Consider the following 27,977-nt stretch of genomic DNA (forward strand, 5'->3'; position numbering starts at 1 on the left):
CCAGATGGTTTTCCAGCCGAGTTTTATAAAGAATTTTGGTCTGAGCTAGCTCCCATTTTTTTCAGAATGGTAACTCAGATTCAGAATGACCACATCTTATCTCCAACCTTAAACTCTGCTAACATTAGCCTGCTTCTTAAACCAGGCAAAGACCCCACACTCCCATCCAGCTACAGGCCAATCTCTCTCATTAATGTAGATCTTAAAATAATTTGCAAAGCCCTTGCCAAAAGATTAGAAAGTATTACTCCATTTATTGTACATCCAGATCAAACAGGCTTTATCAAGGGTCGGCACTCAGCCAATAATACACGTCGACTGATAAATATAATAGACTATTGTTCTATTAACAAATTAGAGACGACAATCGTGTCTTTAGATGCAGAGAAAGCATTTGATCGGGTAAATTGGAAATTCTTACTAGCAGTTCTGCAAAAATTTGGATTCGGTTCATCCTTTATAAACTGGATCAGAACACTACACAGCTCTCCGAATGCGCGAGTTAGGACAAATGATCTCATTTCACAAAGTTTCAGTCTGCAGAGGGGCACTAGGCAGGGCTGCCCACTCTCTCCCTCTCTTTTTGTAATTTTCATTGAGCCGCTAGCAGCAGCAATCCGTCAAAATGCAAATATTAAAGGGATTCAAACTGAAAATATGGACCATAAACTTAGCCTTTATGCTGATGATGTATTACTTTTCCTTGGGAATTCACAAGGCTCTCTTTTGAAGACTATCACACTGATAGATAAGTTCTCATCTATATCTGATTACTCTATCAATTGGAGTAAATCAACAGTTTTGCCTCTGAATTGTAATTTCCAGAGAACCTCTAGGACCCCACTAAAGTCAGGAAATATTAGATATTTAGGCATAAATTTTTCCGCCAGGCTCTCAGACTTGGTACGATTAAATCATATCCCCTTATTAAAAACAATAGAGGATGATCTCACACGTTGGAACAGTTTACCTATATCACTCATGGGGAGAGTTGCTGCCATTAAAATGATGGTTTTACCAAAAATTAATTATCTATTTTCATTGATCCCTAATAAACCTTCTATTCCTTGGTTCAAGTCACTAGATTCAAACATCTCAAAATTTTTATGGAAAAACAAACCGTCAAGAATAAGCTTAAAAACTTTACAAAAGCCAAAACACAGTGGAGGTCTAGAATTACCAAACTTTTATTACTATTTCTTAAGCAGTAGATTGCAGTATATTTCAAAGTGGATCAATCCAACTCATTAGACAACCCATGGCTGGATCTAGAACAGGCGTTTTGTGGAAAAATAAAAATCTCAGATTTACCTTTCATTAGTTCCAGTATTAAACATCATAACTGCTATAAAGTCCTTAGTATAAATACCTCTCTGACAGCCTGGTGGGAATTTTTAAAAATAACTAAGTCTTCACTCATCCCCTGTAAACTAACACCCATTTGGAACAATCCAGATATTTGTCAGAAAAAGAAAATGCTGAATTTTCCGTTATGGCGTGATAAGGGTATAAATAACTTAGAACATATTATCCAAGATGGAAATTTTATCACGTTCCAAGAACTTATATCAAAATATAGAATTGGCAACGGTAGATTTCTGGAATATCAACAAGTTAAGTCCGTCCTACAGGGAAGATTTAACCTTAATCAATTGAATCTAGAAATGCCTACTTGGGTAACAGAATTTCTTAACCTCTGTACCCCAAAATTGTTATCAAAATTATATAAATTATTAATAAAAACTGATGATTCAGTTTCCCTCCCAATTACAAAATGGGAGCGTGATCTTTCTGTCAACCTGGATCAAAATTTATGGACAGAAATATGTTTAAATATCTTCAAAATGACTAAAAGACCCCAAATACAACTTGTACAATATAAGATTCTCCATAGAACATACTACACTGGACAAAGGATGTTCCAAATGGGCCTTACACACTCAAACATATGCACCCACTGTACAAGCAATTCAGAGGATAATCATCTACACGCTCTGTGGTCTTGTGTACCAGTTCAGAGATTTTGGCAGAGGATTTGTGAAGATCTATCCACATGGTTTAGCTGTCATATCCCAACTTCCCCCAGACTATGCATCTTAGGTGATGTCAGTGAATTAATTATGGAGTTAAATATATCACACATAGTTCTTACTGCCTTGTGCATCGCTAAGAAGATGATCCTCATGAACTGGAAGACAAAAAATAAACTATGTATTACTCAGTACAGAAATTTATTAGTAGATCATGTTAGTTTAGAGAGAATGTCTGCTTCTTCTAAAAACAAATTGGAGGAATTTGACTCTCTTTGGTTCCCACTGCTCAGCTCCATTACTTAGTGGGGGTGGTGGGCTGCGGGCTCTGCTCCTGATGTGCTTTGTGGGGGGGTGGGGGGGGACTCCGGGGGCCTGGGTAGCTGGTAGCCTCCTGGGGCTGGGGTCCTGGGGCGACCTTCTGGTGATGTCTGTGTGCCTGTCCTGGTTGATGGTGGTGGGGGCTTGGATGGTGCTGCCTTCGGTCCTGGGGTGTGGGCGGGGTGCTTGGGGGGGTGGTGCCGGCCCTCGGTCGGTTGGCTGGTCTTCCCTGTATGGCTTGGGGGCTGGGGTCTGGGGCCCCGGCACTGGGGCCGCGCCGGCTCCCGGTGGGCCCCCCCTGGCGCGGGGGGGGCCTCTGCTGTCCCGGCCGCGCCGCCGGGTGGGGTGGGTTGGCCTGACGTCGGGATGTCCGGTCTACGCTTTTGGGGCCCTGGGGTGCCTGCATTGCAGGGGGGTGGGGTGGGGGATGGGGCCGCGGTGGGGTGGTTGGGGGGGACTGGGCACTGCATTTCCATGCCCAGGCCAGTATGTCCTGTCGCCTGTTTGTGTCTATTGTTGAGTGAATGGGCATCTAGGAGGAGCGGGCCGCCCTCTGCGGTGGGGGCGAGGGCGCCAACCTCGGGTGCTGCAGTGCTCCGGGATGCTGTCACCGCGGCCCCGGGCTCACCTCCCCCTGCCCTGTGCTGGGGTGTGGGAGGTCGGGGTGCCTATTGAGCCAGCGGCCAGCTGGCTCTCTTCTTCCAGGATTTTTCCTGGTCATATGCCCCCCCCCCCCTCCCCCTCCCCATACACAAACACACACACACACACACACACAGAATACACATCACTCACAGATGTAGGATGGAGAGGCCACGTGGAGAGCTGCACCACCACTTGCCTCTCCGTTTTAATTGCACTTTAGTCATTATAACTCACAACACATACACACTTACACCCTGATACACATAGGACCTTTGGGGCAGGCATGTTACTCAGAGGTTGATGAGATGGGCCGCTGAGGTGGCCCCACTCGGATCCTCGTCACTGTCTGTCTCCAAATTTTATTTGCACTTTAGACATGGAGGGTTTTGGGGGGGCAGTGTGGGCAAGCGCTGACGACCAACAGTTGGCGCTTGTGGCATAACTGTCCCCTCAATTTTAACTGCACCCTATACACCTCATTCACTCACAAACATTAACACATAGACCTACAAGTTGGGGAGGAGGAGGGGTGGATGGGTCATCTTACACCCCGATTTCTTGCGTCTCGCCCGGGGTAGGGGTCGGGTGGTTCCTTGGGGACCGGGCTGGTGGCGGCCTGGGGTCGCTGTTGGCCCTGGGGTGGTTTCCACTTGCCCCGCCTTCAGAGGGTGGGTAGCTATGGATGAATGTGTGTCTTTGTGTATTTGTCACCGTCTCCGTGAGTATGGGTGGGTGAGTGAATGTGTATGTATGGCATATCTGTGTGTGGGTAAGTATGTATGGGCATGTATGAGTATCTGTGTATAAATGTGTACACGGGTGTCTGGGTGTGTTTGTATGTATGGCTGGACCTGGGTCTGGGCCTTGTGCCTTGCCTCCTGGCCGCTCCTTGCTGGTTGCCTCCTCCCCCCTACCCCCCTGGGATGGGGGTGCCTCGGGGTTCCTGGGTGGGGCTGGGTGTTCTGGCGTGGGTACTGGCCTGCCCCCCTTGGGGGTGCGGTGCGGGGCTGCGTTGGCTTCTTCGGCGTGGGGGGGGGCTCTGTGGAGGGTCGGGCGGTCCTTGGGTGCCGTGGGCCCGGGAGCCCTGCCGCCGGCCAGTGCAGGGGGCTGGCCGCTGGGGGGGGGGCTGGCTTCTCATCGCCTTGGGTTCCCTGGAGCCCTCGCTCCTCGACTGGGGGGGCGCCGTCTGAGACCACCCTCTCCCGTCTGCTGGGGTAGGTGTGCGGTTGTCTTTGGACTGAGTGGCCGGGGGTCTTCCTGGCCCTTGGTGGGCTGCTGGTGGCCTGGGGTTCTGGGGGCTTTCCGTACCTGCCTCTGGCTTCTGATGGGTGGAGCTGCAGCGTTTTGCCCTCATTGGTAAGTACGTTCCATGACACAGACACAAACATGACACAGACACAAACGCCCACTCAATCACAACTCAACAAAATTGTTGGTGTGCGTAACATGCTTTGTTAGTTTTGTTTTTCACACACAAATTTATTTTTGCAAGTATTGATAGTATTTTTTTTTATAGGTTAAAGTGATGAAGTATCTGATTAATAGACTTGTGCTCTTTCCCCTTTTTTTTTTTTGCTCCCTTTCTCTCTCCCTTTTTCTTCTCTTTATTTTCCTCTTCTTCAGCCTGTCAGCTCTGGCTGTTACATAGTATGTGGAAAAATAACTCAGATAAATAAAATAAAGGGTTAAAACAACAACAAGAAGAGCCTATTGAGAACCTATAGAGCTCATCTTGAAATAGCAAATATGTTTGGCACAACAACGCATTCAGATCACAGTTCTGCTTGCAAGATCTACCAGACATGACAGGCTAAAAAAAAAAAAAAAAAAAAAAAAAAAAAAGTGCAGACTTCAAACTATAAACCTTATTTTTAAATTGTGCTGATAGATCAAGTAAAAACCAGACAAATTTACATCTTTTCCATGAATATTGTCGTCACATCAACCAATCAAAAAAATGATATGACCACGCACGGCACTGCTGAGCAACAGATGAAAGCTGTGGGAGTGACAGTGGTGGAAGGCAAACAGCGAAATCAACAGCGAGTTTTAAAATATGAGAGATTTGTGAAATTTTGTGTGTTTGGAGCGTATAGTTAGTGTGTAGTGTAGTGTGTTGTGTTGTGAAGGCAGCAGTGCCAAGCAGGTGCAGTTCATGGTGGAGTTGGTGTGTCAGCTTTGCGCTGTGGACAAGACAGCTGTTCCCCAGAGCAGGAGAGCTGATCACATTCCTGTGCCCATCATCACAGCCACAGATGCTGCCAAAAAGTCACCAAAGTCAGACTCTAATATAAACACTGTCTCCAGGTGGACAACAGGAGGAGCGACACACCTGGACGTGCCTGTGATGTGCTCCTCTGTCTTGTGGTGGACAGCAGCGTTTTTTTTTTTGTTTGTTTGTGTATGGCATGTTATCATTTTGTGAATAAGAAAGAAAACAGCCTAAATTACTGATGAAAATAGTAGTTCAGTTTAATGCCTGGCTTCTTGTGGCAAAGAATCTTTAAACAATAGTTCTTATTTAAAATTAAACAAATTGCTATCCGGTGTCATAAAATATACACAATTAAAAGAATCATATATTGGTATGTTATTTTTTTTAAATATGAATCATTATGTTTGTTTGTTTTTGTTCTGAAAGGAACCTTAAAAATAAATGAAGTAAGTTTAAATGTTTCTGCCTAGTCTTTTTGTGGTGTAGGGTCTGTAGTGGGTGAACTATTCAGTAGGGATGCGCCGATCCGATATTCAGTATCGGTATTGGTCCAATACTGGCCTAAATTACTGGATCGGATATCGGAAATAAATAAAAAATGTAATCCGATACATTAAATAACGTTTCGCTCACATTAGCTGCATTACAGTGCTCCGTCGTCTTCTTCTTCTTGTGGATTTGCGGTTGACCAAACCAGCTTAGAGCTGCATTACCACCACCTACTGGATTGGAGTGGATCAGCAAATAACCCCCTCAGTTCTCCATCGCTGCAAGGGATTCTCTTGGACACTGAGCGATCATCGCTGACATGTTTTTCCGCCTCCACCGCTCTCTGCGTGTTTGTTTGTTGTGCTCGCTGTGCTAAGAATCAGCTGTTATTTTTTTCTCTACTTCAGCTCCCGGACACACTGCTAGCAAGCGCAGCTATTAGCACTGGTGACCATCCGGTACCGGAAGGAACCTTCCCCGTCATAATATTTTTTATACTTTAATCCCTGATTTGTGACTAAATATAGACCTGCAGTAGAACCGTATTTAGGAGAATGCTTGTGAATATAAAGCATTACAAGATTGCGCTCACACAGCTCCTAGCTTTTCAACATAAACACTGATGACGCAACAGCAGCAGTCGGCTGATTTACGTGCAGTCTGTCTGCACAAGCGGAAAGAGGCGAAGCCGGCGAGCTCAGATGGAGCAGAAGGAAATGTTTTTTCTAGTGTCCAAAAAAAGCCTTTTCGTCCCTGTAACCTCCATTAAACCTTTACTGGGAAACAGCTGGAGGTCCTTCATCAACCACCTGATCAGTAAGTGAAGAAAAGAGAACTTTGTAGCTGCTCCATCCACCCTGTGTGTTTCACACAGGGAAAAACTGCACTACGGAAGTTAAAATATGCAGATGAACTGTTAATATGAAAAAAAGTATTTCTTATCCAGTTACGTGGGTAATCAATATAAATATAATACGCAATTGCTAAAATAATCGATAGTTGCAGCCCTAATGAAATTTGCAACATGCCATATGCCAATGCATCACCTTTTCACACAGAAGCAACAGGATTCAGGTGATAGTTATTGTTGTAAGTAAGTAAAGTTTATTTATATAGCATTTTCTTAGTCTTGAATGTGGGACAACTAAAAGACTTTGATTTTGTTGTGTGAGAGACTGTTGACTTCTTTTTTTTTTTAAAGGTTTTTAAATGCCTGGATCAATTTTAAGTATTGGATTTATATCGGTATCGGCCGATATCCAAATGTAAAATATCAGTATCGGACATAAAAAAGTGGTATCGTGCCATCCCTACTATTCAGAGCAGACTGGGTTACATTATAGATTGTAACTGTTTACAGATATGATGGCTGATTGTTCTCTCCAAAATCTGGGAGCAGACCCTTTAAAATGTGACAAAAATGGCAAACACTCGCAGACCAGTTTCAGTCAATGCTTAAGATTTTAATGATGCAGAAGATGAAAAATAAAATGTTGCTAAAAGCAATTTTTTTCAATCACATTCAATTCGCTCCTGTTAAAACAGACAATCCAACTCCAGTCTGTGTCACTTGTCGCCTCATTCCTTATGTAGCGTTACAGCGAAAGAAAAAAGGTAAAAATGTAAAATGAGAACCAGATTCTTCAGATTATATGAGAATATTTCACGTCTTTGTCTGGTGTACCATCCCTTCATGTCAGACCAGGAATCATCTCCTTTTCCAGACGCAGACAAATGGGTATCGGTGGTTACAGGGTATATCATTCATACACCTCCATCCTGTAAGCACCAAAAATCAACATTAAGTGATGCCATGATTACGTGGACACATACTATTCTATAATGAGGGAAATATTTACTTATGTATGTTAGCAAAAGCACCTGTCAGTATTAACTGAGGACTAAACTCACAACACTAATAAATCATATGGAGTACTATAATCATTTTGTTTAATATGGTAAAACATACAATGGCTGTCTTTGTTAGAAATAAAACATAGTATTTGTATTACTTTCCTGTCATTCATTATTATTTGTCACATCAAAAAAATCAGCATTATTTGGGAAATTGTGACTGTTTTCTTTTTCTGTTATTTGAGGATTTACCTCCCGCATTCATGTGTAGGCAGTGCTCTTTGCCATAATAGTTGTCAGGCTGTCCACGACACCAGTATGTAAATCTGAAACGAGTTCCATCGATCCAAAACCAATAACGCTCCTAGAAAACAGAACAAAATGGACGATGACACATTTAAAAAACAGCTAAACCCTTAATTTATAAACATGAACACAAACAATTTTTACAAAGTACTGCACTCAGTGGATAGATGAATCTTTCTTACTGTCAGACTTTATAATGATGGGTAGTATACCTGTTGAGCATCAGAGCCTCCGATCCATGTAAGGCCATACCTATGAGTGGCGCGATATATGACCCTCTGAATTGCCCGATACTCTCCGAGATTGCGCACAGATGCCAGGTTTGCATTCCTGGACTCACAGAATCTCTATAGTGCAGATCAACAGACAGCAGAAATTTCAAAACAAAAGATTTAGAATTTCACCAAGCCAGACTTAGAAAGTATTGAAGTAAACAGAGAAAGGATAAATGGTACATCCAAATCAAAGTATTTACCTGAGCCTGAGCCCAAGTCCAGCGATAGGGAAAGTAGTGGTAGTATCGGTTGCCATATCTAGTCCAACCCACCCACCTGCGCCAATAACACAGGGTTCTCTTCTCAACATTAACTTTTCCTGAAGACAAACAAAGAATACTTTAGTAAACATTCATGTATCTGTAAAAACATCTTGTAAGTCTCATGTAGTTGCATGTCGTCGTTTTCCTTTTTTGTTCTATGTACAGTACACGCTTTGGATGCCTGAAATCTATATATTTATTTTTTTCTGTTCAGCATGACAGAAATATGATCAGTTGTGATGAAAATCTGGAAAACATCGAACAACCTGGTTGAGTTGATCTCTTTCCCCCATCACTGCTCCCTTCATCTTGAAGAGCAAAACAAATTGAAACATCAGATGTTGACTTTGGTCATTATTTTTTTATTTATTGTATTCATACACAAGCTGTATATCATACTATTTGTATAAATAACAACACGCATATACACATTTTGTATATTGTACTCTAATACGCACCAGCAGCAGCGCTCAGACCCATCACTGCACAAAGAAGTGCAGACACAGTCAGCAGCTTCATGGTGATGTTGTCAGAGAAATGATATAAGATAATCTGAGAGTTTGCAGCCAACCTTTTGTAGAATATCTTCTTTCCTTTCAGCACCAGCTGGTAGCTTCAGCCTTCAAATGAGAAGGTGCTGAACAGCTCTCAGATCAGCACTTATATACTTTTTCTTTGTAGTTGCAAAACCAGGAACTAACGTTGAAAAAAACTGAATTCTTTCCCAACCAAAACCAAAATAATTGTCTCATTCTGACTTAATTTTACATATTGTCTGGTCAACACAGACGTTCCAGAGAGTGCAACCACAGAAAAACAAACAAACAAACAAACTTTTAGGCAAAAAGACTGTTTCCAGGGATTTTAAAATGCATTGTAATTAGTGTTACTGTCAGTGTTTTTGAAGTTATAATTTTGATTACATAATGAAATATTCCTCCTGCTTAAAAAAAGTCAGAAATGTGTTGCCACACCGTCAGTGTGACTATCCTAGACCGTCAGTGGTCATAAGATGTTCATAATTGTCTTCTAGAAAAACCTATGAAATCATTGTGTCAGTGACAGGCTTACCTCAGCACTTTGATACTGATTAAAAGGATGTTGAAAATGGCTTCTGGTCTGTCAGAAAAAACAGTTCAGTTCAATTTCATTTATGTCTAGCACTAAAGCACAACAAGACTGTTGCCTCAAGGGGTTTTATATTGTGAGGTAAAGAGACCATACAATAATTACAAAGAAAAATCAACCGTCAAAATGATCCCCCTATGAGCAGCACTTGGTGACAGTGGGAAGGAAAAAACTCCCTTCTAACAGGAAGAAACCTCCATCAGAACCAGGCTCAGGGAGGGGCAGCCATCTGCTGAAACCAGTTGGACATTATCACCAGCAACATTATCACTGATCTCGCAACAGCTGTGTTGATTTACTGACATCTTCTGCACAACAGCGCAGCCCTGGGTTTCATGACATTTTCACAAGAGCTAATATTTGTCAAAATGAGAGTCCTGGAAAAAAAAAAAAAAAAAAAAAAAAAAAAACTAGTAAGATCTGCATGTTCCACACCTCTTGCAGTTTACCAACAGGCCACACAGAGTGTAGGAGATGCCACAATAACTTTGTTTATCTTACTTGTTACACAGTTGATTCTCAAGACAACCTTTTTTTGATTTTTGGTTTTTAAAAGTACTCAACCAAATATTTTAGACTTTTGGAAGAGTTTGAGATTTAGGGGTTAATGTTAAGTATACTGATCTTTCTTTTTTCCCTGATTCCTGCTTTTTATTCATACACTCCATTAGATTAGATTAGATTAGATTAGATTGAACTTTATTTTCATTGTACACAAGTCTACAACATTTTCATTAGGCCACTGAAAATGAATTAATTACTTTTGTCTTCATTTGTGTGGAAGATGAGAAAGAAAAGCTCACTTTGTTAAATAACTTCATGTTAAAAAATAATAATAATAATAATAACTTCATGTTAAAAGCATCCTTTTCATAAGACATTCAGTGTCCTACTGCTCAGAGAGATTATCCAGCTCCACCTTATGTCACTTGTCAGTTCATTCTTTGCAGTATTGCAGCAAATGACAAGAAGTCCTTTGCATTCACCTCACTGCAAAAAAGTTCAAACCATGCTCTCTCTTGCAGTGAGGCGACAACGCTAACCACCGCAGGTGATTGGCCGTTTATTAAGGTTAGGTGAAACCAGGAGGATGTTACCTGTCAGATGGCACTGTGCCATCGGACCATGGATAATGCTGTGGGTTGTTTTTCCTGGTGATGCCCTGGACCTCTTAATCTTAATGCTGGAACATACCAAGATATTTTAGACAATCCTGTACTTCTAGAGCAGGTTTGCTGTTGTTTTTGCAGTTTTCAGTATGAAGCGCAAAACAAAGTTTAATAGTTATCAGGCTTTCATAAACGTTTGTGTTCCTACTGTAGAAACTGTTAGTTAGAGATGAAATCATAACTCTTGTGAAATAATGTCTCAACTTCAGTTTTGAAGCAAGTTTTGTAATCAGCTCCTTCTTTGTAATCTAACCAAGGCAGTTGGCTGATTGATGATACAACAATAATGAGTTTATCTGTCAGTGACAGACTTAGACATGCTCTTCTCGGTTTTTGGTATGTTTTGTATGTTAAAGAAAAGAAAAAGAAAACACCCAGCACCATTGCCTTATTTTCTGGGCTGAAACTGGGTTCTTTTAAAAGGGTAATAATTTACTGATTTAGTTGTAAAAGTGAAATGTGAAAAGTTGTGTTTTGTCTGTTGCACATCTTAAAATTAGTAAAATACATCCTCAGATGAACAAATGCACATGATATATTAAACTGTGTCAAGCTTTGTATGAAAAAAACAAAGAACAGCCTCTCTACTTCCATAGGGATACAGAGGCTAAATATTAGAACTCTGCTGTTAATTAAATACAATTAGTTAAATGATCATCATGGAGATGTCTTCATACAGGTCGGCTGGTGGTTCCAAGGACTGGGGACTTTGCTCTTCTCTAGCTTTGTGCTTTGTCCTTTATTCTTGTCTTATTCTTAGTTTCCATGTTGTGCTGAAACAGATTATTGGCTGGTAGCTGTACAGGACTGGTCCTTTCTGAGAATCCTTGGCGATCAGGACCGTCGGGCTTTCAGTCAGCCATTCTGGGTGTGTCTTAGCCTTTCACAGCTGGTTCATTTGTGATGCCAGGTACTCATGGAGTGCAGTTAGCCAGAGAAAGAAGAGGACAAAGAACAAGAACCATCATGGAAGGACAGGCCCCTGCACAGCATGTACCACCAGCAGATAGAAGAAGTGGCTGATATAGAAAAATCACAGCACAGAGGCACTAATCATGGCAGCACAGAAACAAGTTCTAAGCACAAGATTGGTGGAGGGTGGGGTCTACCACACAAGGCAAGACCCCAGGGGCTGGCTACGCACAGATGCCCCTGAGACAATCCAGCACATAACAGCAGGGTGCAAGACACTAGCAGGCAGGCCATACATCGAATGCCATAACCAAGTGACTGGCACAGTATACAGGAACATCTCTGCCAAGAATTATCTGGAAGTCCCGAGGTCAAAATGGGATATGCACGAGGTAAGACCCTGTGGGACTTCCAAACAAAAGCAAATAAATTGGTTTGCATGCACACCACAGCACTGAAAGAGAAAACTGACAAATTATTGTTTGCTGCCGATTCATTCCTCTTTTCTGATTCTTCTGGATGTGACTTCTGCATTTGATAGAAATGACCACGGTGACCTCATAAACCAATCTGGGTGTCATCTTTGACTCTTAGCTTGCTTTGACTTACCAAAAATGTACAATCATGTTTTGTCCAACTAATAAATGTTACAAAATGTTTTTTATTGTTGTTTTTATTTTCATTTACTTGTTGGTTTTTGTTTGTTTGTTTTTTTACCTGAAGCAGGCAAATCAAAGTTAACCCAAGTCAAAGTTAATGTTTGTATTTAGTATTACTGTTTGCTTCACCTTTTTGCTTACAGACTATACTGAATTACTTTTTACATTTATTCTTTCGTGCCTGGAATAACTGTAATCTTTGTCTCTGTGTGCTTTGATGTTTTGTGTTTTGCAGTGAATGAGTTGATAACACTGACCACATCCCCATTATCTGGCCAAATGCCTGTAAAGAAAGTTACTATGCAGGTACAGTAAGAAACAAAATTTGTGCAGTTATAATTCATATTATGTTTTTAACATCTTCTACATGAATTAACTAATTCATTATTTGATCATTTCATGGACAATAACAAAGGCAATTATAAATAAAGATTTCTAAGTGAACGACTAATTCATAAAACGACTAATTCATAAAACAATCCTCAAAAAAAAATTAAATGATGCCACAGGAGAGTACATTTTACAGCAGTACAGCAACTCAAAATGGTACAGTAGTTTGCATGGCCCTCACGTGCTTGTATGCATGCCTGACAGCGTTGTGGCATGCTCCTAATGAGAGCCTGCATACTCTCACCACATGGCATTATTGTGCACCAGGAGGAACCCAGGACCCACTGCACCAGTGGGTCCATGGATTTCATCCTGATACCTAATGGCAGTCAGGGTGCTGTTGCCTAGCCTGTAGAGATCTGTGTGTCTCTCCATGGATATGTCTTCCCAGACCATCACTGACCCACTGCCAAACTTGTCACACTGAGTGATGTTACAGGCAGCACAATGTTCCCCAAAATAGTTTTTATTGCTGTTTTGACAGGTTGATGGTTTTCTATATGAATAGCATATATTCACTCACAAATATTCATGTTCCTGTGGTTGCAACTGTTAAGGATTACATGAAACCAGAATTCTTGTGAAATCAGTTTTGAAGGTCAGGTATTTCTTCAGTTTCTTCAGAATGTAACCACAGCTGTTGGCTAATTGATGATACCATCATAATGGGTTTATCTGCAAATAACAGACTCACACATGCTCTTCCTGGCTATTTGTATGACTTGCCTTAATCAGTTTGGGTCAAAACAATGAAAATGGTAGTTTTAGGGAATCTAGAAACTGTGAAACTGAGTGTAATTTTCATGGTACAGTAGTGAGTTCAAGGGAGACAACTGTTTGTGTTCCCACCACATTTGCCCAGGTTCTCACAGAGACAGGCGCCTGCTTGTCAGCGAAACACTAAAACAGCACAGCAGTGATCATATGTGATACACATAAGGAACAGAGGTTAGAAGGCTTTTTGACACAGATGAGAGCTGCACTTATCAGCACAAGTACTTGCCACATAACAAATAATAAAAAAATTAACACATTAGAAAGCATTTATTCTAAGCTGAGAGCAAACTGAGAACTTTATGATGACACAGAAGCAAGACGCTGCTCCACCGAGTCTCTGTTTCAACATTGTGACAAAAGTGCGGACTGCAAACTATAAACCTTTTTTTACATTGTGCTGATAGGCAAAGTAAAACCAGACTAATTTACATCTTTTCCATGAATATTGTCGTCATGTTTGATGTGCTCTTTAGTGCGGAAAGAAATGCTAAAAAGAGAACACTGTAGCGAAAAGATAAAAAAAAAAAAGGAAACACACACACACACAATAAAGGAGTGGTTCTGCAGGTGGGGACCACAGACCACTTCTCAGTACCTATGCCTTCTGGCTGATGTTTTGGTCACTTTTGAATGTTGGTGGTGCTTTCACACTCATGGTAGCATGAGACGGACTCTATAACCCACACAAGTGGCTCAGGTAGTGCAGCTCATCCAGGATGGCACATCAATGCGAGCTGTGGCAAGAAGGTTTGCTGTGTCTGTCAGCGTAGTGTCCAGAGGCTGGAGGCGCTACCAGGAGACAGGCCAGTACACCAGGAGACGTGGAGGAGGCCGTAGGAGGACAACAACCCAGCAGCAGGACCGCTACCTCCGCCTTTGCGCAAGGAGGAACAGGAGGAGCACTGCCAGAGCCCTGCAAAATGACCTCCAGCAGGCCACAAATGTGCATGTGTCTGCACAAATGGTTAGAAACCGACTCCATGAGGATGGTATGAGGGCCCGACGTCCACAGATCGGGGTTGTGCTCACAGCCCAACACCGTGCAGGATGCTTGGCATTTGCCAGAAAACACCAGGATTGGCAAATTCACCACTGGCGCCCTGTGCTCTTCACAGATGAACGCAGGTTCACACTGAGGACATGTGACAGACGTGACAGAGTCTGGAGACGCCGTGGAGAGCGATCTGCTGCCTGCAACATCCTTCAGCATGGCCGGTTTGGCAGTGGGTCAGTAATGGTGTGGGGTGGCATTTCTTTGGAGGGCCGCACAGCCCTCCATGTGCTCGCCAAAGGTAGCATGACTACCATTAGGTACCGAGATGAGATCCTCAGACCCCTTGTGAGACCATATGCTGGTGCAGTTGGCCCTGGGTTCCTCCTAATGCAGGACAATGCTAGACCTCATGTGGCTGGAGTGTGTCAGCAGTTCCTGCAAGATGAAGGCATTGAAGCTATGGACTGGTCTGCCCGTTCCCCAGACCTGAATCCAATTGAGCACATCTGGGACATCATGTCTCGCTCCATCCACCAATGTCACGTTGCACCACAGACTGTCCAGGAGTTGGTGGATGCTTTAGTCCAGGTCTGAGAGGAGATCCCTCAGGAGACCATCCGTCACCTCATCAGGAGCATGCCCAGGCATTGTAGGGAGGTCATACAGACACGTGGAGGCCACACATCCCTTAAGTAACTCCTCTGGCATTCCAAGTCAGTTAGCTCCTCACTACCATGTTGCAGTGAAAAATCAGGGTGTTATTTTTGATGACTGTTTTAAAATGGATAAGCAAATGAATGCTGTTACTAAAAGTAGTTTTCATCAGCTCTGAGTCATTGCAAAAGTAAAACCTTATCTTCCGTATAAGGACCTGGAAAAAGTCATTCATACTTTTATCACTTCACGCCTGGACTACTGAAACTCCTTGTACTATGGCATAGTAAAATGCGACAGCTTGTTTTTTAACTGGTACAACAAAACATGAACATTTTACACTAGTTTTATCATCCCTTCATTGGCTTCCTGTCCATTTTAGAATAGATTTTAAGATTTTATTACTTACTTTTAAAATTCTAAATGGGCTAGCATCTTCATATCTGTCTGAGCTGCTCCATGAACACACGCCTCTAAAGGCTCTGAGGTCATCTAATCAACTACTCTTACAAAGGCCAAAACTAGACTAAAACTGAGAGGTGATCGAGTGTTTGCAGTGGCAGCACCAAACCTTTGGAATAATCTTCCTCTCCATATTTGCTCAGCCCAGGCAGTACACACGTTTAAATCCTTACTAAAGACACATCTCTTTTCCTTAGCACTTGGCTGCAGCGTAACATCCTCTTAAACGATTGCTGATTTCTGATTGTAGTGTTGTTTTTACCCCCTATGTGCAGCACTTTGGTCAACTTTTGTTGTTTTAAATGTGCTATATAAATAAACGTAACTTGACTTGACTTGAAAACATATTGTGATCCATGGCTTAATAATAACCTGAAAGATATAAAGAGGCAATGCAGAAGAGCTGAGCACAAATGAAAGTCTGATATTGATTCAAATTAATCTCAAACTGCAACAATCCCAGTTTAATTTCAGGCAATAAACTCAGTGGTCAGTATTTTGACATCACAATTCAACAATCAGAGAAGAAAATCTTCCACGTTAGTTTCTCTACCTGTCAACTAGGCATCATACCCACAAAATCTTTGTCAGATGTATCATGTGGTCTACAGATCATCTGTACTGTTAATTCTTTGTTGTCTACTGGCTCAGTTCCATTGATTTAAAAATCCAATAGTTCTGTGTCTTCTCAGGAAACCTACACTGGATGCTCTTGTCTTAGTCCGGAGTCACACGGGCTCAGAGATGAGTCAGTGGCACCCTGGCAACCACAGTTCCTCAAGAAAAATGGGCTTTTACTGACCAGCTGGCGCATTGTTGCTGGAGGTTACTGACTGTTTCCAGGTGAAACTGGTTGCAGTGTGGTATACGATACTGCACCACAAACATCCTTGCAATTGTTTTGGTCACTAAGCAAACGGATGCAGTCCCTTTTAGCTTTCATGAACAATGACTTGCTGCCAAGCATAAGTGAAACTGTGAAAAGTGTGATGCAAAGCAGTCTACAGCCCCATCACCTGGTCAAATACCTGTACTGCAAGCTACCATGTAGATATAAGCACAAACTAACCATATTTGGTTCTCCTGAATTACACGCTATTACATTTTATGTTCAATACATGTAATGAGAGGAGAATACTTAGCTTTGTATGCATACAAACTCTAATGATAAATAAAGATCTTATGTACTATGTTAGTCTCCACTACTCAGAGTTATTGTACTGGACCTCTCTGACATGTTTGTATCTTTTTTATCATCTTGGGATTTTTCTTTTATCTGTGCTAAGTGATCACTCCTAACACTCTAGTTTAAAGGAGCCAGGTTGTACCCTTTAATTCTGTAAGACAAGAAGGAGCGGTTAACTGCTAAAAGTAATGAAAATCATGCCAGAAGTTTCTGCTTGTAACACATTCAGTGTGTTCTTATTAAAGGAACGAAGCCTAAAAATAATCCAGCTCCTGTTTGTGTCATATGTTTCTTCATGCCTTAAGTAGAGTTACAGCAAAAGGAAAGAAAAAGATTAAAAAAAAACAGCTTCAGGTTATAAATGAAACTGATGGCAAAAAAAGAAGAAAATTAACCATACAAACAAACAAAAACTGATCAGCATTTGTGATTTTCAGATTCATCAGAGTTGCTCACACAGATGTGCAGTTACTGTACTGTAAGTACCATAGGTAGACCACAGTAATCTTAAATACTGTAGATTCTGTATTCACAATATATATTTTTTAGTTTTTAACCTCTATTATTAATTTGCAGACAGTCCTGATTAAAAAGATTGTCAGGCTCTCCACTGCTCCAGTAGATTGAAATGTAGATCATCACACCAGAATGAATTGTGCTTTTTAATTACCAGGCAGAATAATGTGTGAAAATATGAGTTAATACAGTAAATCATCATTTACTTCCTATAACTTTCATATATTGTAGTCCGTATATGACCAATGTCAGGGAAGTCTGCACTTGGTTTTGCTGGTTAATCCAACTCACCTGCGAACCAGTTAATTATCAGCTAATTTTCAGATTGCAGTTTTTCGTAGTAGAAAACTATGATGCTCTTAGAGAATACTTGTGTGATAGAGTGCTGTCAAATAAAGTCAGACTTGTCTAATGAAGACATTAGGGGAAAACTACAATCAAAGTTTTGGTTTCTGACCCAGAAAATCAAACCTTTGCACTAAAATCTTAACTGCATATGCAGGACACTAATGTTCTTTTCTCCTATTCAGCATGACAGAAATATCATTAGTTTTGGTAAAATTCAGGAAAATGTCGACCCACCTTGTTGAGTTGATGCCTTTGCCCCGTCACTGCCCCCTTCATCTGTAAGAGCAATGCCAAATGAAACCATCAGATGTTGACTTTGATCACTAATTTCTGTTTGTTGTATTCATAACCAAGATGTATATTGTCATATATATTTGTATGAATAATTACACACATACAAATATTGTACATTGTAGTGTAATATTCACCAGCAGCAGTGGTCAGAGCCATCATTGCACAAAGAAATGCAGACACACTCAGCAGCTTCTTAGTGACAATCTTCTTTCCGTTCAGCACCAGCTGGTAGCTTCAGCCTTCCAATGAGAAGGTGCTGAACAGCTGAAACAGTTACCGAGTTACTTGGCAGCAACGTAAGAGCTGTTTTAAACCCGATTTGCTCACAGTCTGGAGAATAAAGTTTCCAGAATTAACTATCAGTATTTATTGCTTTCTGTCATGTGGTATTGCATAATGCAATCTTTTTAATGTGATTAAAAAATGTGAAATAATTTTATGTATGTATTTGTATAAATATCTATTCCAGTGTTAATGTGCTGGAAAATCTTAAAAATGGACCTTGCTTGAAAAGTGCTTGTATTTGACCTTGGAAAGGTGTGTGAAGGCTAGAGTGTCCTAAATATCTCACTTTCCCTCTAATACAGTTTGACTTTGACTCTGTCTGAGAGTTTATTCTCTAAGTGTTACAGGTCAGCTTTTGATGACACTCACTGTAAAATGGGCTGATTGAATCTGACCAATATCTGCCTGCTATTTTATACATTTTTAAAAGCTTAATTTGCTCAAACATAAAATACATTTCTGTATGTCAAAAGTATTTAAGCAGGAAAATACACAGACACAAGCAAGACAATACAGATTCACTGCCCGAACTACAGGTATCTCTTCCTTAAGATTAGTTAACACACTAACAACAACACCTATAAACCTATAAACTTAAAAAAAAAAGATGATGACTCCAGTGGTTCACAACTAACCTGATATCAAACCTCATTCTCCTTTTTCCTTCTGGGTCCAAGGTCAGGGAAATATGACGAGCTGCTGAGTTTGAGTGAAACAAATGAAGTCCTTTGCAGATCATAACTCATCCTCAGCCTTGACAGATCAAACATGTGTCAGCGTGATAAAGGATTCAGAGGATGATTTTACTGATTGAAGTTGCAGAATTTCTGCACAAATTTCTTTCTTCAATGTAGAAATCAGAAAGGGAAAAGGTGAACTTGCCTGATATCCCAGCAGAGTATCTGACAACTGGCAGGGTGTAGGTCTTCATTGCCTGGATCTTGCTCTTCCCATTCAGCTGACTCTTTAGGACTTTCCTTATTCTGTGGAGCTTCTCGGCAGTTGCAGCTTTCCTATCGGCCTCGTCATCATTCCCATTTGCCTGTGGGATTCCAAGGTACCCTCAATGTCTGCAATGTTGCCTTCTGTTAGTGTCTGTGTAGATTCTCAGTCATCCAGGTCATAGTAGTCTCTGGAGCTTGAAAAAGGCGACTGGACTTCTTTTTGTTTCTTGAAGACGTTTCACCTCTCATCCGAAAGGCTTCTTCAGTTCTCAACCAAATGGTGGAGAGACCCAGGTATTTAAACCCCTGTGGGCGTAGTCCCCTGGAGGTGGTTATGACCCTCTATTGATCATGTGCGTGAACACATGTGCCCAGGTGTGAAGGGGGCGTGGGTCATATTTAATCAGTGGTTTCAGTTGAAACCAATTTAGGACTCCTCTCCATTGTTTCCTGTGGCCTATTGAGGTCACTGGAACAAAGGTGTGAATGGGGGTAGAGACGTCTGGGAAGGGAGCTCAGGACAGCACTGTAAGCGGGGGAAAGTTGGTGACGTAATCCACCTCCTCTGTTCAATGATGGTTGTTCACAGTGGACATAGATGGACAGAGGAGTGAAAGAAGCCATCTATGTCCACTGTGAACAACCATCATTGAACAGAGGAGGTGGATTACGTCACCAACTTTCCCCCGCTTACAGTGCTGTCCTGAGCTCCCTTCCCAGACGTCTCTACCCCCATTCACACCTTTGTTATTTTTTCTCACTACATATATATATATATATATATATATATATATATATATATATATATATATATATATATATATATATTTAGCACACAGCCCACACGCCACAGTTCTTGTGTATAAATAGCTAAGGCAGCTCATCTTAGCTAATTCTCAAGCTTGGTTGTCAGTTATAATCATCAAAATTAAAAGAAATAAACATTTGAAATATATCAGTCTGTGTGTAATGGATGAATATAATATACAAGTTTCACTTTTTGAATGGAATTACTAAAATAAATCATGATAAATCATGATATTGTAATTTCATGACCAGCACCTGTATAATCACTCTGCCTCTTTTACATTGACTGTCCACTTGATGGCGCAGTAGAGCAAATGAAGCACCATGAAGCTTCGATCCATGGGTTCACAGATTGAATGGAAAGCTTCAATGCTTCATGAAGTAGCGTAGCTACTGGACATAAACAAAGACATGAGCACAAGGGAAGCGATTCTCTCAGTAACAAAAGGGCTGGAGGTCATTACCACACAATTACAGACACTCTGGCAAAGACTGGGGGATCAGGCTGGGCCTTAAATACTGGGTTAATTGCCACAAAACAAGAAACAGGTGCGCCAGCTCTAACCACGAGTCCCGCTGCCGTGGGTGTAGGAAGTCCATAATGCCTGCCTCTTGGAGGAAAAGGAGAGAGAGAAAGAGCACCACAGCAACAACACAGCATCCTGACAAAATTTCTGTACTGATCAGACATTAACATACATTTATGTTCACATGGTGGACAATGAAACGAGATGACTAAGGAATGAAATCATAAGTCTTATAAAATCATGTCTGAACTTCAGTTCTGAAAAATGCTGCTGTTTCTGAATGTTACCAAGACTGTTGGCTGTTGATGATACCATGACAATGAGTTTATTTGTAGGTCACAGACTTAGATATGCTCTTTTTTTTCCTTTTTTTTTTTTGTTGTTGCTATCTGTATACTTTGCCTGTGAACTCTTACATACTCTTCCGGCCAAATTTAACCTATTTTGACATTGAAAGCAGAAACACTTTAAATGGGATTCTTTTACCATAAAATTTGATGACTTTTCCTAAAGTGACCCAGAATGCACAAAAACAAATATAATCTAAAAATACTTTCAACATATACAATTTTATGCTGCCATAAATGTGCAATTTTTTTCTGTTTTTTTTTTTTTTTTTTTGTGCATTGAGGCTGTTCTGGACCAAATTTTAAAAATAATAAAAATCAAACTATTGCTGCTTTCTGAAAGATGAATTGACAATTGACACAAGTGAGCAGATCTGTTGTGTGTGTGTGCACTGTGTATCTGTTTTCCTTCTCCTCAAATTCAAGTGTCACAGTTTTTAAACTGTGGAGGAGATCCACTGCAAGTGCTAAAAATGAGACTTCCAGGAAGTGATCCAAATATTGCAAAGCATAATGTAAGTGCTGCAGCACTTCACAAGGACAAGGCTCTGAAGAGGATAGCAAAAAAATTCCTGCAACTTTTAAAAAGTTGCGGGAATTTTTGATTAATCATAATGTTGTTCTGATGCATGAGAAATCTTTCTAATTGCTTTAGCTTGAGCCCAAGTTTTCATTATTGGAACATCTTCACCAGAGCAATCGCCACCCTGAACTCACACATTCACCCACTCTAACTGTGCAGTACCCACATCTCTGTGCAATATTATATTATTCATACTGAAGAACATCTATCACTCCTATAATGTGTAATATCCAATATTCATTCACTAGTGCAATATTCTCCATATTTATTATGGGAAGCACAGGACTGACCCAGCTCCCCTCTACATCAACGGCGAGCGTGTGGAGAGGGTCCACACCTTCAGGTTTCTTGGTGTCCTCATCTCTGCTGATCTCTTTTGGTCAGATAACATCACAGCTGTTATGAAGAAGGCTCAGCAGCGACTTCACTTCCTGAGGGTCCTCAGGAAGAACAACTTGGACTCAAACCTGCTGCTGACCTTCTACCGCTCATCCATTGAGAGCCTGCTGACGTACTGTATCACAGTATGGTACGGCAGCTGCACTGAGGCAGACAGGGTCAGGCTTCAGAGGGTAGTCAAGACAGCACAAAGAATCGTTGGCTGCCCTCTCCCCTCCCTGATGGACATCTACACCTCCCGCTGCATCAGCAGAGCCAGGAACATCATCAAGGACAGCTCACACCCTGGCTTTGACCTGTTTGACCTGCTGCCCTCTGGCAGGCGCTACAGGTGCATCAAAGCCAGAACAAACAGACTCAAGAACAGTTTCTTCGCCAGAGCAATCACCACCCTGAACTCACACACTCACCCACTGTAACTGTGCAACACCCACATCTCTGTGCAATATTATATCATTCATACTGAACAATATCTAACATTCCTATATTGTGTAATATCCAGTATTCATTCACTAGTGCAATATTCATTCACCAAGTGCAATATTCATCATCTTCATTATTATATGTATACACGCATTTACTTTCCTACAATGTACAGATGCACCAATGTAGGTATGTATGTATATATTTTATACATTCTATTATTTGTATATTTTACACATTGTTTATTTTCTGTATATCTCTTGATCACATTGATTATACTAGATTATAATATTTTTATAATATTTCTATTTTCATTTTAGAGAGTTTGATTTTCTGTTACATGGCACTGAACAGGAGTGGCCCTCCAATCTCATTGTACATCCTGTATAATGACAATAAAGGCATTCTATTCTATTCTATTCTATTCTATTCTATTCTATTCTATTTTTATACTTATTTTATTCTTTTACAATGTATATATTTTTATACATTATGTTTGATTTTTGTATACTTTTAGAGGTTCTCTTTTATATTTTAGTAATTCTATTCTATTCTATTCTATTCTATTCTATTCTATTCTATAAATTACCCTCTTGACAGCCTAAATTGCTGATGAAAATAATGAAGAGTGTTTAGTTCAGTTTAATGTCTGGCTTCATGTAGCAAAGAATCTTTAAGCAATAGTTATTAATAATTACAAATTTACAAAGTGCTATATAGAGTCATATAATACACACAATAAAAATAATCATATATTGGAATGTTCATTTTGTGATTATGAATTCTTATAACCTTATTATCATTGTTATTATTATAACCACAAAAAATAATTTTTTACAAATTTAAAAAATTTTTCTGTCTAGTCTTTTTGTGGTGTAGGGTCTGTACTGGGTGAACTATTCAGAGCGGACTATATTGCATTACAGATTGTAACTGTTTGCAGATATGATGGCTGATAAATTCTCTCTGAAATTTGGGAGCAGACCCATTAAAATGTGACAAAGACTCACAGACCAGTTTGAGTCAATGCTTAAGATTTTAATGATGCTGAAAAGGAGAAAAACAGTTCATTTTGGGAAATAAAGTGTTGCTTAAAGCATTCTTTCCATTACATTAAACTTGCTCCTGTTAAAAGAGACAATCCAACTCCAGTTTGTGTCACTTGTCACCTCATTCCTTATGTAGCGTTACAGCAAAAGAAAAACGGTAAAGATGTAAAATGAGAACCAGATTCTTCAGATTATATGAGATTATTTCACATCTTTGTCCAGTGTACCATCCCTTCATGTCAGACCAGGAATCATCTCCTTTTCCAGACGCAGACAAATGGGTATCGGGAGTAACAGGGTATATCATTCATACACCTCAATCCTATAAACACCAAAAATTAACATTGAGTGAAACGATGATCACATGGACACATACTTTTCTATACCAAGGGAAATATTAGAGAATGGATGGATGGATATTTAGTTTTGTATAATAGCAAAAGCACCTGTCAGTATTAACTGATGACTAAACTCACAACACTAATAAATCATATGGAGTACTATAATCATTTTGTTTAATATGGTAAAACATACAATGGCTGTTTTGTTAGAAATAAAATATAGTATTTGTATTACTTTTCTGTCATTCATTACTATTTGTCACATCAAAGAAATCAGCATTATTTGGGAAATTGTGACTGTTTTTCTTTTATTTGAGGATTTACCTGTCCAGTTCATGTGTAGGCAGTGCTCTTTGCCCAAATGGTTGTTAGGCTCTCCACGACACCAGTATGTAAATCTGAAAGGAGTTCCATCGATCCAAAACCAATAACGCTCCTAGAAAACAGAACAAAATGGACAATAACACATTTAATACAAGTTACACCCTTAATTTATTAATATGAAAGTACAGCACTTAATGAATAGATGAATCTTTCTTACAGCGGTGTAATCTACATTTTTGTAATGGGTATACTGTGCTTAGAAACAAAAGTACACTGGTTAGTGCAATGTAATGGACAATTTATTTTCATTATTAAGCATATTTAACATTGCAAAATTTCTCTGATGCTTACATTTGAATAAATGTACAACAAACTGTATAACAGTTGGCTTTGTATTAAATGCATGTAGAATTTATAATATAGTATAAAAGCAAAACATGTTTAATATTAAGTAGTAAGTACAGAAGTACTACAGAAAAAAACAGGTTGAACCAACTGTGTCTATCAGAATGGCAGGTTGTTCTAAAGCTGCCTCTGTGACTTCAGGGGCAGCTGGTTTATAAAAACATTCAAAAAGTGTAGCTTGTGTCCTGTTCAATTTCAGAAATGCTGTGTCTTGGATGGTTGCATTCTTGGAGAAAAAATCCTCGCTGACAAAGTCTTAATGCATATATACAAAGTTTATTGCAAAAACAGACCGTGTCAAAAACAGACAGTGTCAAAAACAGGCGCTTTTTGCTCTTTGCTGCCTGGGACAGGGCCTTGCCAATCACCCTAACTCAACTCAACAAAGAGATCACAAAGATTATATAGTGTTTGCAAAACCCCCACATTCCTAACTTTCCATATATGGCTATGAAAACAGCTTCAACCCCTAACCTATAGCTGGACATATGGTCAACTCCTTATATGGAAGGCCAGAGATTCTACAAGGGTCCTCTCCGCATTCCTTTGTGCTGCATCTCAAGTTACCCTTTTGTAAAAATCACTACAGGCCTTAAAGAAGAAAACATACATCCATATATAGGGTTTAACATAGCAGTGCAGACACCACAGAAACCTTCTAGCTCACATGTGTCAGACTCAAGGCCCCCGGGCCACATCCGGCCGACAATCTAGTTTTGTATAACATCAGATGCGAGATGATTTCATATAGCAATCATTAATAGCCCGCGGGTAAATAGCGCTCTGACCACTTATACTACAAATCACACAATGCACTGCAACAGCTACCGTGCCCACCAAGACTTGTGGACTAACCTGTTTTCGGTGTTATCAGTGACACATTGATCAGCGATCAGCTGATAAAAACATCGGTCAGCACTTTCTACAGTGACCTTTAAACTGCCTGACCCCCAGAAATACCCAAATGAAAAGTGGAAAACAGGGATTTTCCAAACAGGTGGGAGGCAGAGGACGTGATCGCTGACATCAGAGGTAAACTGTGTCTCTTTTTTATAGCCTACGATGTGTGGAGAACAGAGCAGATTGGTGGGACAGATATGGGAGAAGATGCAGAGGGAGACCTGCACAGGTGAGCTAACAGTGCATCACTGCGTCACACAGCAGAAAATGCTGCGCAGCAAAGTCCTGAAGACAGAGCCCGTGAGAAGCACCTTAACACAGACAGTGAACTCTATAAGAGGCAAAGCTTTAAATCACCGGCAGTTTCAGATGAAATAGTTTCTGAATGTGGTGGCATGCCTTATCACACAGGTGTGCTGAGCTGCCTGAAAAAGTCTGTCAGTTCATGAAAAGTAAAGTAAAAGACGGAGCAGAGCTTCGGGATGAAAGGTGACTGCGTGAGTTGGCTTTTCTCTGTGACAAAGTGAAGCATCTTAATACATCCCTGCAGCTTCAGCGACAGGACCGCATGATTACGTGTGTGATTGTCCAAAAAAAATAAATAAATAAAAAATCAGAGCAGGTCTCCACCCGCTGTGTTTGCAGCTGTGCTTTCCGACTGTGATGTGAATTTCTACGCTTCACAGTCAGATAAACTGTGCAGTGTGTCCAGCCTCTCAGCAAAAAGCAGAGCTGCAAAAACAGAGGTGGAGACCTGCTCTGATTTTTTTTTCTTTTTACCTGACAAATTTGCACATTTTCATCAGCTTGAAATATATTAATTTTCCCTGATGTTATTTTTGAAGAAAAATGTGATTTTATATTTTATTTAATGTGTTGAGGAAAAGGTGGCCATTCTTATATTGCTGATAAAAATTATTATTTTTAATCCTGTTCGGCCCGCGACTCAGACTCTGTCTTCAACTTTGGCCCATCCTATAACTGAGTTTTACACCCCTGCATCTAGCTGGTCTCTTGACTCGTGTCTGTCTAAGCCAGGGATTCTCAATCCAGGCCTCGAGGTCCGGTGTCCTGCAGGTTTTAGATGTGTCCCTGATCCAACAAGCTTGAATCAAATGGCTGAATTACCTCCTCAGTATGCAGTCAAGTTCTCCAGAGTCCTACTAATGACTTCTATATTTGACTCAGGGACACATCTAAAACCTGCAGGACACCGGACCTCGAGGCCTGGAATTGAGGATCCCGCCTACATCCCCAGCCAGTCACAAAGGAGCAGCTGAATAAGAAACCAATCACAGAGCAGAGAACTGTAGTAATGAGCTCAGGCAATGGCTGTGAGCCTCACTTGGAACAGGAGGAAAGGGGACCGTATTGCAGCAGGTGACAGCATCAGAGAGGAGTAGTAAAGAGTTTGCGATAAGCAAATTAAGGACTTTTAAGTGGTTATACGGAAATTCACAAGCTTTTCTAGTGGGTATATGGCGTGTACCAGTGTATCACGTAGACTACACCAGTGCTTTCTTACTGTCAGACCTTATAATGATGAGTAGTATACCTGTTGAGCATCAGAGCCGCCAATCCATGTAGGGTCATATCGGTGAGTGGCGCGATATATGACCCTCTGAATTGCCCGATACTCTCCGAGATTGCGCACAGATGCCAGGTTTGCATTCTTGGACTCACAGAATCTCTATAGTGCAGATAAACAGACAGCAGAAATTTCAAAACAAAAGATTTAGGATTTCACCAAGCCAGACTTAGAAAGTATCAAAGTATTAAAGTTGGTACAGCCAAATCAAAGATTTTACCTGAGCCTGAGCCCAAGTCCAGCGATAGGGAAAGTAGTGGTAGTATCGGTTGCCATATCTAGTCCAACCCACCCGCCTGTGCAAATAAACTAGGGCTCTCTTCTCAACATTAACTTTTTCTGAAGACAAACAAAAAATACTTTAGCAAAAGTTAATTAAATTTATGTATCTGTAAAAAACATCTTGTAATTCTCTTGTAGTTGCATGTTTTTGTTTTTTATTCTTTAAATATGTATTAGGAATTTTGAAATGTATGTATTTCTTTATGTGCATGTTAATATATTTTCTCTCTCGACCCTTAAAGCACATCCTTTGTACTACAAACTTGGCTGTATATTCAGGACACTGACATGCAATTTTTATGTTCAGTATGACAAAAATATGATTAGACTTGGTGAAAATCTGGAAAATGTCGACTGACCTTTTAATTCCGTTCCCCCATCACTGCCCCCTTCATCTGGAAGATCAGGACAAATTAAAACATCAGATGTTGACTTTGATCAATAATTAATATATTTATATACAACGTGTATACTGTACTGTTTATTTGTATGAATAACAACGCACATATACACATTTTGCACATTGTACTCACCAATACTCACCAGCAGCAGTGCTCAGAGCCATCACTGCACAAAGAAGTGCAAACACAGTCAGCAGCTTCATGGTGATGTTGACTATCACTGTGAAAAACAGAAGACCCAAAGTGATCAGCAGCTCATCAGAGAAATGATAGAAGATAATCTGAGAGTTTGAAGCCAACCTTTTGTAGAATATCTTCTTTCCTTTCAGCACCAGCTGGTAGCTTCAGCCTTCCAGTGAGGAGGTGCTGAACAGCTCTCAGACCAGAGCTTATATACTTTTTCTTTGTAGTTGCAAAACCAGGAACTAACATTGAAAAAACTGACACGTGTGTGATGTGACTCATTGCAATTCTTTCTTTCCCAA

General features: G+C 40.5%; 1 protein-coding gene across 3 annotated transcripts; it reads right to left on the minus strand.

Moving 5' to 3' along the window:
* Positions 1–7,142: 7,142 nt before the first annotated feature.
* On the minus strand, positions 7,143–27,869 carry LOC115797258 (ladderlectin-like). Of its 3 annotated transcripts, XM_030753781.1 has the most exons (8): positions 27,793–27,859; positions 27,702–27,712; positions 8,857–8,923; positions 8,665–8,706; positions 8,336–8,454; positions 8,073–8,207; positions 7,807–7,918; positions 7,143–7,479 (listed from the first exon to the last, which is right to left on the minus strand). In XM_030753781.1, exons 3-8 carry the CDS (start codon positions 8,915–8,917, stop codon positions 7,409–7,411), a joined length of 540 nt encoding a protein of 179 aa, XP_030609641.1. In that variant the 5' UTR covers positions 8,918–8,923; positions 27,702–27,712; positions 27,793–27,859; the 3' UTR covers positions 7,143–7,408. The 3 variants fall into 3 exon arrangements, with proteins under 3 accessions (XP_030609641.1, XP_030609642.1, XP_030609640.1); XM_030753782.1 differs by lacking the exon at positions 8,857–8,923 and having other exon boundaries at positions 27,635–27,712; positions 27,793–27,869; XM_030753780.1 differs by lacking the exons at positions 27,702–27,712; positions 27,793–27,859 and having other exon boundaries at positions 8,857–9,019.
* Between the last annotated feature and the right edge of the window lie 108 nt (positions 27,870–27,977).

This window comes from Archocentrus centrarchus, chromosome 18, assembly GCF_007364275.1.
Source record: "Archocentrus centrarchus isolate MPI-CPG fArcCen1 chromosome 18, fArcCen1, whole genome shotgun sequence".
In the NCBI taxonomy this organism is placed as follows: Eukaryota; Metazoa; Chordata; class Actinopteri; order Cichliformes; family Cichlidae; genus Archocentrus; species Archocentrus centrarchus.